Source organism: Dermacentor albipictus, unplaced genomic scaffold (genome assembly GCF_038994185.2).
Source record: "Dermacentor albipictus isolate Rhodes 1998 colony unplaced genomic scaffold, USDA_Dalb.pri_finalv2 scaffold_28, whole genome shotgun sequence".
Taxonomy (NCBI): Eukaryota; Metazoa; Arthropoda; class Arachnida; order Ixodida; family Ixodidae; genus Dermacentor; species Dermacentor albipictus.
This window is the reverse complement of record NW_027225582.1, coordinates 1,792,476-1,802,711: the sequence shown is the minus strand read 5'-3', so window position 1 is coordinate 1,802,711 and position 10,236 is coordinate 1,792,476. Positions and strand designations below refer to the sequence as shown.

The following is a 10,236-nucleotide window of genomic DNA, read 5'->3' as shown; positions in this document are numbered from 1 at the left end:
AACGCAGTTGTCCACAAACAATCGGATGAAAGATGATATGCCAACGGTAATGTCATTCATGTATAACATTCATGTTTTAGTTACGCAGCCACGATAAAAAGAAAGCTGGCATTCTTATAGTTATTCGGCAGCTTTAGCTCGGGTGCACCTATCTGAATACATGAAAAAGATGCGTGTAAGAATGATCATGGGGCGCACATAAATCCGTTTCCGTCGACACGGTAGCGTCCATTAACGCACAGTACCGAGCCGCTGGCGAGTTGGTGCGCCGCATATGCGATTTTTTTTGTACAGTAACAGCACAAAAGACAAAAAGTAAGCATCATTTAGATACTTAAAACGCAGGATATGCATCTATAATATGAAATTTTGAAAAGCAGGGACGAAACAATGCTTGTGTTGGTAGTCACAAACTACCGAAACTGGCAGTAAGTCCCGTGTTTTTCGCCAGCAACATTAATATTCGCAGCGGCGGAAAACGCACGGCCCGGCAGTGCATGTGAAACGAAACCTCGCGAAAAGCTTCGCAGTGCCGCGCCGCTCTTCGCTCCATTCACTGAATCGCTTGCATGTGAAACAGGCTTTAGGCGCGCGCTGATTGTTTTGTTCAGCAAAGTCGGATTTTCTACGTCATCAGATTTTGCTCATCCAGCCAATCGGCGCACGCCTGACGGCCCCAGGTAATAGTATTTCCGAAGTGGCTTGTTTCGGCATACGGCCCCAGTTTCGTTATACATTTTAGCACTCGATATTGCGCCTTTTTGGTACGTCTGCGTCGATTAATGGGCGAACGCCGTGCGTGTGGCATTCTAAATCTATTTCACGCGTGCACAACGTCCGCTTACCGGCGGGATAGTGCGGCACCTCGACAACTGATCTGCTTGCTTTCATGAAACTTCTTGGTCACAAATATCCAATAGCAACCGCAATCGTCACTCAACTTTGCACTCAGGCTGCACTAGTTCCTGCCCGGCCACACAAAATCGGGCTCTTGCCACCCCAGAACGTAAGCCAGAGATGTAATGTTTAATATTTAGTCAACCTTAGCGGCCAAATTGTGATCCTAATTTGTCGTTCGGCGTAACCGCAAGCCTTCGAGATTGCGTTCGCGGCAACAATGTCCACAACGCGACTTGTGCAGATGGAGTCAAAAACTTTTAGTAAATCATTGTTGGGTGCACAAAATATTGGTTGCCGTTTTACACTTGCTTTATGGAGCCTTTGGCAGAACCGCGAATAAGCCCAAATAATTGAACTTACTCAAAATATTGGTCGACGTCGCAGACCGGAAAGCCAGTGAACATATTTTATGCCCTTTGTTGTTTTCAAAAATATCTTGGAGCTTTTTCTCTGCAACCGATGTGAAATACTGGAAAACGTACAATGACCAATATGTCACTTTACCTTTATTCTGCGGTATTTTGCTATCTTGACTGAAAGTCGGCGAGAATTAAAAATTACAGAAGGGCACTACGCGAACGGCGATCACTGTACCTTGATGGGTGTTGTTCCCGGTGGCCACTGAATATTTCTCGTTCATTGTGCACAAATACGTTTAATTAGCTGAATTTTCTTAATCGATGAGATGTCAATGAAAAAGTTGTGGATGACGTTGACAAATGATCAATAACAGCATTTAAAACAACCTAGCATTCATGAAGGCTTTTTTAACGACAAAGAAAGCAGTGAAATAAACAAAACAATGAAGAAGAAATGGTGCGACTATGACAATGCTTCTGCACACCAACGATTGCATCAATCTTTACGCAAACCTCGTCAAACAGTAGCACTGGGAATGAGCGGTCGCGAGTTTTACCGCAGCGTCAAGCGTTTTGGTGCGCATCTTCGGTCTTAATCACACGCGAAGTTGCGCGGTCTTCTAACGGTTTGTATGTTCGTAATGTACACAATGCAGTGATGATGTTGACGTCTGAGACCACTTATATTACTGTTGCGGGGACGCGTTGTCATGTGGTGTTAGAAAAAATTGTAGGCTCTGTCTTGTTTTTAAGTTTGTATTTTTAGTGTTTTTTGTCAGAAGAAAGGACAACACAAGACCTTGGTCGCTATGTGCGTTGTTAATAGTCATTTCTTCACGTATTACACAACCTTTGCATGCGCACCCTAATGGATAAGTAAGGTAAAGTTAGTTCATTAACATTGATTCTTAGAAATCTTAGCTGTTTGTTAAAATGAAAAAAAGGTCTGCTAACAACATAAGCTTATCAACAAAATGCCCTCGGTTAATTTTTTTTTTCTTGGCCACATTTAGTTGGCACATCCAGCATGTAATTTTACAGTGGTTTCCGGAAAACCTGTGTGAGTTGCTTTGTAATTTAATGCTACAGTCATGTGGATGACATTCATAGTAAAATATTCTTGCGCGCACAATTGACAAGGACACAGTGAAGGGGACACACGAGCGCTACTCACAACTATTTTATTTTCGTAAAGATACAGAACATATATACCTTAGCTATCAGCGCTGAGCATGTGCAAGAAGAGTGGTCAGTAAAGCATAAACAGATTAAACACAGATTAAGAAGGTTCAACCAGTATTTAAGAAAGCGAATTCATTTTCAGTGATTACAACCGATGGTTGGCTTATGCATCTTTCAGCGCACTTTTTGATATGGAATGCTTCTGCGATTTCACGTGTTAGTTTATTATTATCTGAAAACAAAATGTCAGTGTTAAAAAATATCGGATCACAATGACATAGAATGCAGTGGTTCGACAAGTGCGAATGATTTTCTTTACCAAGGGAACGCTCATGTTCTTTTAGACGGGTGTTTATGCACCGACCGGTTTGTCCTATGTACATGCAGCCACAGGTCAATGGAAGCCGGTACACAACACCTATTCTGCATTTTGTGAATTTTTTATCGTCTTTTATACCGCAGCTGCATTTTTTTACCTTATTGTCTAATTTTCTGGAAATAGCTTGACACAGTTTTTGCACCTTGTTAGGAGCAAAAAGGTAAAAGGTAAAGGGTAAAGGTAAAGACAATAAGGTAAAAAAATGCAGCTGCGGTATAAAAGACGATAAAAAATTCACAAAATGCAGAATAGGTGTTGTGTACCGGCTTCCATTGACCTGTGGCTGCATGTACATAGGACAAACCGGTCGGTGCATAAACACCCGTCTAAAAGAACATGAGCGTTCCCTTGGTAAAGAAAATCATTCGCACTTGTCGAACCACTGCATTCTATGTCATTGTGATCCGATATTTTTTAACACTGACATTTTGTTTTCAGATAATAATAAACTAACACGTGAAATCGCAGAAGCATTCCATATCAAAAAGTGCGCTGAAAGATGCATAAGCCAACCATCGGTTGTAATCACTGAAAATGAATTCGCTTTCTTAAATACTGGTTGAACCTTCTTAATCTGTGTTTAATCTGTTTATGCTTTACTGACCACTCTTCTTGCACATGCTCAGCGCTGATAGCTAAGGTATATATGTTCTGTATCTTTCCGAAGATAAAATAGTTGTGAGTAGCGCTCGTGTGTCCCCTTCACTGTGTCCTTGTCAATTGTGCGCGCAAGAATATTTTACTATGAATTCGTACCAACTCGCCCAACTATCAGTTCTGCTACAGTTTATGTGGATGACAATTTGTCCCTATCAGCAATTTTTCTCACGTTGAAGCTTTCGCAGAACTGATCTGCCGTAACCTAATAGTGTTCTGCAATGGCCAATAAGGAACACCTTTTCTTCATATGCCTGTATTTCACTCATATTGCCCTTTACCAAGCTGATCCGAAATGAGTCTTTACTGTTCCAAAATGAACTATTCATGCTCGAAACCTGCTCCGAAGTTCAAAATTTGCTGCTCCAAAGCTTCCTTGCCACTTCCATCCATGCACGTCTCCAGCACGGCGCTTTGATCAACTTCGCTGGCAGGTCTTGTGTATAGAATTTTCCATTGCTACATGAATCCTACCCTTATTTGCTTGCAACTGTAATTGACGCTCGGCCGGACAAAATTTCATGAGACCCTTGCTTCTCGGAATACAAGGCCTGTCTGAAAACTATCTTGACTTTTATTTTAAAGAAGACACCAGCGTGCAGGTTGGCCACATTGTGCAATGTAGAAGGAGCTTGTGGTCCACTCTGTCAGACCCCGCTACAGCAGACTGAATGCTTCCAGTGCTGAAGATGTTGTATGCAGACTCCCGGCTGTCATCTAGTGAGGAAGAAAGACCTCAGACTGAGGTTGAGAAGCCTGTGACAAGGATGCCCTGTGTTACCTTTACTCTTCATCCTCTGTATCGAGCATGCAGCAGCATCTGGTAGGAAGTGGACAGTGCTTCCACCTATGCTATAAGGAGGAAGGTATCGCCAACACGAGGTGAATACTACCTCTCGCCGATGACGTCTCCTGCACCGATGACGTCTTCCATGCCAAAAAAAATTTAGTATGGGGTTTCAGTTGCCAACACCACTTTCTGATTTTGATCGCCGTAGTGGAGTACTCCAGAAATTTCGACCACCTGGGGATCTTTAACGTGCCCCTAAATCTAAGTACATGGGTGTTTTCGCATTTCGCCTCCATCGAAATGCGGCCGCCATGGCCGGGATTCGATCGCGACCTCGTGCTAAGTAGCCCAACACCATAGCCACTGAGCAACAATGGCGGGTCATGTCAAACAGCCGAGCTGCAAGACCTCCTGGACATGTGCTGCAAGAAAGGCGCAAAGCGTTGGCTTTGCTGAATGTTAAGAAATCTGGGACAATTATACCTTTGGTCGCGTGCCTCTCCATGAGATCTTGGACCTCTCCATACAAGGCAACTCCATGGCTGGGGCCAATGAGTACAAGTACGTAAGGATAACTATTGCGGCAGCTCCAAAATACATCCAGAGCTATGAGGAAAAGTAACGAACAAAGGAGAAGACCAGTCATTCCTGTCTTGGCTCCAAGGCCTTATGGTCTTTCATTCGTTTCGAGGCCTGCAGGGGTTTGCGGAAAGGAGTGGCTGGCTGCACCTGGCCTCGCTTCCAGGAATGTGGCCTATGCCCGTCTCCACCCACAATACATGCCATACAAATCCGACAAACGGAAGCTCGCTGCACTGTTCTGAGCACGCACAAGTGAAATACCCAATGAGGCAGTACAGGGAGATGTTGGTTGCCCCTCCTTTGAAGCGCGGGAGGCCATGGCAAAAGTCTCATATGAACGGAGACTAAACGTAATGTCTGATGACCGATGGGCTCGATAGGTGCACAACTATGTCCATTTGTGATCAATTAAAGCATCAGATATACCCGTTTCTTTTGGCCACCGTGGCATAGATAATAAGCCTGTCAAACTGCTCATTGCGTAACGTGTCCCGATGGTAAGGTCCACACGAGTTTCTCTGTCGCCTTTCCTCTCTGCCGCGCTCCTGCCATGTGTATAGAAGCTCTGAATTCCATTTCTTCGTGGCGTGCAAGACAGCAGCAGCAGTGTAAAAGTCAACGGAAGAGACAAATAAAGCTGTGCTTTATATTTATACTCTCCCAACGGTACGGCTTCGGCAAGGTCTGGCTACCGCAACCCCCCATAAGGAGACTGAAGGTGTAAAGTAAGGTAGCATGTCAAGGCTGTCTAGCTGGATTAATGGAAGGCAATGGCACAGGTAAAACTGGTGATTTCAGTGTACTGCTCCTTCAAACAGGACATTGAAAAGGAGTGCTTTCATGACAATTCCAAGGGAAAGCAGTCTCCTGTGGAAAGACTGTAGCCGTATGCTAAGCAAAATACACAGCGGACGTGAGTACAACCTGCTACCGCTGCAAAGTTGCTGAAGAGTTTATTGTCCATGTCGTCCTGGAGTGTACGAACCTTCAGCCCAAGTCTATACTACAGGCAGACGAAAATTATGTGGTCGCACTAGTGTTAGGGTTTTGCAAATGTGGCAAGCAGCCTGACTGGAAAGCACTTGAGGCTACGAAATGCCGACTTGAACACTGGTGGTGCACTCGAAAATCGCCTGAGTGTTCCAAGAATGGGCGAAAATGCCAATGGAAAGAGCTTTTTGCAAGAGCATTTTCGTTTTCTCAGAATTTAGAGGTCGGATCCAGGTTTCGTCCTCCTGTTAGATTGCCTGATATAAAGAGAAACTGCACAGCAATCGCCATCACGGTTCGTGCTTTGTTTAGCCTGCAAGGGGAGTAGTCTTCAGTTGCATCTGCTGTTGTGCAGGAGCAGCTGTGTTCTTAATTTGTTCTCAATGAATTGATCTTTTTATCATAGTTGTGGAGTCTACAGTAGCCCAAAACGCAAGAAAAGTGACACAAAATTTTTGTGTCAGTATTTCGTTAAAGGGCTCCAGCAATTTTTTTTTCTTTTTGACCATGTCAAGGTAATGTCATGTTTAGGTTCCTGAGACCCTCCTGTCACACGTCTGATGGTAGAATTGTTCTGCAAATTCGAAAATAATATTAAATGAGTGAAAAAGCACAAGAATTAAACCAGAACCTGATTGAGCAGCCGAGCAAGCATTTTTTGTGAAACCAGGAACAGCACACCAGCACGAAAGGCGCTCTACGCATGCCGGTCCCGCCAGCGTGGAGAATGAAAGTGGTGAAGAGCAGATGCTCAGCTGATCCGTGACCACGTCGGACCATTGGCACGATGTGTTTGGGTGACATATCAGCTGCACCAGCTCTTTATAGCTGTCAAAACAGTGACGGCTATGATTCCGAAAAATTCAATGGCCATGAATCGCCGTTTGCATTAGACCTGCCACCATAAGAGCCAGCACTCAGTACGACACATCGCGCTGTTACACGAAGACCAAGGGTAGCTTTAACCACTCGTTTCATACGCGCTGCTTGCAATTTTAGGTGTTGTTAAGCACTGATCTATGCACTTTTTTGTCTACTTATAGAGTGCACAAATTTTCCAGGATGCCGCCGACTGTCCAAAGCACTGACTGGTGCATTTGTTTAGATTGACATGGTACAGTGGCCGTGCACCAGTGACCTCAAAGAACGTCGGAACAAAGCAAAACACGTGGATTTTATGCTTCTAAGCACTGTCACATCATTCTGAGTCGCGCTGTCATGAGTCATCGAACACCTATTGAAAAGCGAGCCGGAGACCAAATAGTACACGTTGTTATGCTGCCTACTTACATTCTAAATTCTTTTTCATGCACACAATGCGTTCTATAAAGCAGACTTAGATTACGACTTTGCGCATATTATCATTCGTTTAGAGAACGCATATTTTTCTAGTGGAGACACTGGTGGCAGTACCGACGCTGTTGGCAGTCGAATGAGTTGTTGGCTGCTGTATCGATGGGGCCTCCACTTGTTGCCAATTTGGGATAAGAGGCAAACAGTGCAACTCTGAAGCTAAATAAGCAGTCGGCATAACAGTACATAAAAATATATCCATAAGCGTAGTCTCATTTGATTTGGGGAAGTGCCGGCGGCTTTCGAGAACGACAATGTTCCTATGTTGATAGTGTGCCGTATCATCGCTTCTCGCTTTTGTGCCTGCACTGCACGAAATAAAGAATAGTTAATTTCAAATCCATATGGTCAGTACTGAACTTCAAAAGCAGTTCCTTTCATCTTATTGGCTTAATAGCTTCAGGTAAGTCGCTCAAGTCTGCCGGCAGTGCAGACACACGAACTCGGCAAATGTGATAGGCCTAATCTCGGCTGAATGCGATCGATATTGGCTCAAACTGTGCGCTGCTAGGGAATAGCTGAAGTTCGTGCAGCCAACGACGCAACACCACTTGCCAAGCATCACTCGTTCGTCCACACAGAACGTAACTTCTCACACCAAACATGAACTCGCGATCGCCGGCTTCTCAACACTGTCGTCTGCCATTCATTCCCTGCATGCTTTTGGTATGCCGCCTTTTGCGTTGTAATACTATGTGGCCAGTAGCTGAGTAATGGTAACTCTCAAACCTGCTTTTTTTGCGACGTGACAGAAAGGTGCAGAGGAACGTACCCACCGAATTTTATTGACAACCGTTGACATTGAGAAATCACCGGAGTTCGAGAGGCAACTCCAGCGATTATTTTTAAATGTCAGCTGCTCATGCAGCCCGTTGTAGCCTAAGTGTGGCTTTGACTTCTCTGTGCAAATTCACACATAAGAGTTCTTTTAATTTAAATTTTTTTACCAGTGTTTCTGCCTGTGTACTGTTAATACTCCATAAAGGCACAGTAATGAGCTTTTATCCATTCACTTTTATTATTTCAGATACGGCCATGCTGGCACTGGCAAGACGTTCACTATGGAAGGTGAAAGATCTAACGACACTCTTAATTGGGCTGACGACCCATTGGCTGGTATCATCCCACGTACACTGCAACAGCTCTTTGAAGAGGTTACGTCCCGGGACATTGAATTTACCATGAAGGTGTCCTATATTCACTTGTATAATGAACAACTCTTTGACCTGCTCAGTGCAGATGAGGACACGACAAAGCTGAAAATATTCGACGATCCTTCTAGAAAGGTGCATGTGGCTTCTTGATTACAGTTTCCACTTTTGGCACGTGTAAATATGAAAGCTGGCACGAAGTGCACATTGTCCTGAAATTGCGTCCCACACCGGGGACTTTGAGGTAATCATAATAATAATAAATAAATAAATAAATAAATAAATAAATAAATAAATAAATAAATAAATGCCTGCATTATTCATTTCCTGTTTCAAGCACTCCTTGAAGCTTAGGCAACTGTGCAGAAACATCCACTGCTGTGCCTCAAAATTCAGGAGTTCTTTCAATGTGTGCAAAGCCTTGTGTTACTCCCTTCCCTGCTTTAGCTGATGCAAAATGTAGATCGACTGATGAATGGGACACTTGAGTACTTGCAATTTTAGGGGATGTTTTAGGTTATTGGGTGTATATTCTTATTCTCCTAGACCCACACATTGTTTTTAGTTGCTGATTGCGAGTGCACTTGAGTGGTTTTATATGTGCAATTATAAGCCTAGGCAGTTTGTCGTGTTAAGCAATGTTTAGGCACAATGCGGAAATGCCCATACTTGGAACACCTTAGTTTCACAACCCTAAGCTACAAATTTAAATACTTGATAATACCATGTATATTAATAACGGCTTCATGGGTATTCCCCACATGAAGAGCAAGCTCTTCTTTAAGTACACGGCCAGCTGTAGATAATCTTCCGTAATGTGTTATTAGCTTCCATTGCTTGTACTCGATTTTTACTGATCCTGTGTTAGAATATAATAGAAGCCACATCATTTTTCTAATTGTGTAGTTCCATGGAGCTGTAGTCTGTGGCATTCTAGTATTGTACCACTTCCAATATATCGAAGTTGCTTAGCTTTCCAGCACTGTAGCTACAATTCTCATCTTGTCAAAGGTCTACAAACAGAAGCTTCGAATTAATGCTCATATAACTTCACTGTTTCTCTGCTTTTTCTCCAACAAACGTAAGTAAAGTTTTCTAGCTTCGGTACTTTCGTTAGTTGCTTTTCAAACGTTTTTTTTAAGCTGAACTGCTACTGTACCTTGTGTCTGGGGCCTTCATCTAGTAAAAACTAAATAATAAAAATGTTGCCCTTGCATTATTCGTCCAAGTTATTGTTAGCTGAAGCTTAAGCATTTTTGTACTTTAAGCTTTTGTGTTACATATGCGGTGAGCAAGTTGCCTTGCTTTCGTTTATGTGCACCTGAATACCTGCAACCATTATTATTCACTTCTAAATCTTCACTTGCTAAATGTTCTTACTTCCAGCATGCATGGGGCAGTAAAACACTGATGCAAGACATTATACTTGATTCCCAGTGCAGCAAAAATCTTGATCTCACAGTTCTTTTTGTGCATTTTCAGGGTTCCGTCATAATCCAGGGCCTAGAAGAGATAATGGTGCGCAGTCGGGAAGAGGCATTCCGCATTCTCCAGAAGGGGAATGAAAAACGTAAAACCACAGCTAGACTCCAGAATGCGACATCGTCATGCTGTCACACAATTTTCATGGTTACCGTTCACATCCCTGAAACAGCAGATGATGGCGAGGAGATAGTGAAAGTTGGAAAGATAAACCTTGTGAGTAACAGTGTGACCAATTTTAGAAGCATCAAACATCATGCGGTTCATTTGCTTCATTTGTCATTAACAAGGCATTATTGTCACTAGAAATTTCTGCTTGTGCCCAAAAACTATTTAATCCGTTCAGTCAACCATGATAGTTGGTTCATCTGCGTACCTAATGCCTTTTCCTTGTCTGTTTGACGATCTGAT

The 10,236-nt window shown here is 43.2% G+C and overlaps 1 protein-coding gene across 3 annotated transcripts in view; it reads left to right on the top strand.

Annotated features, from left to right (window-relative positions):
* Positions 1 to 10,236, top strand: part of LOC139052644 (kinesin-like protein KIF11) — a 210,399-nt gene that overhangs the window by 65,173 nt on the left and 134,990 nt on the right. For 2 of the 3 annotated variants that reach the window (XM_070529707.1, XM_070529708.1), the window contains exons 4-5: positions 8,220 to 8,478; positions 9,826 to 10,041. In XM_070529707.1, the coding sequence (XP_070385808.1) occupies positions 8,220 to 8,478; positions 9,826 to 10,041 (475 nt within the window). The remainder of the gene's footprint in view (positions 1 to 8,219; positions 8,479 to 9,825; positions 10,042 to 10,236) is intronic. The other variant, XM_070529709.1, reaches the window with a different exon arrangement.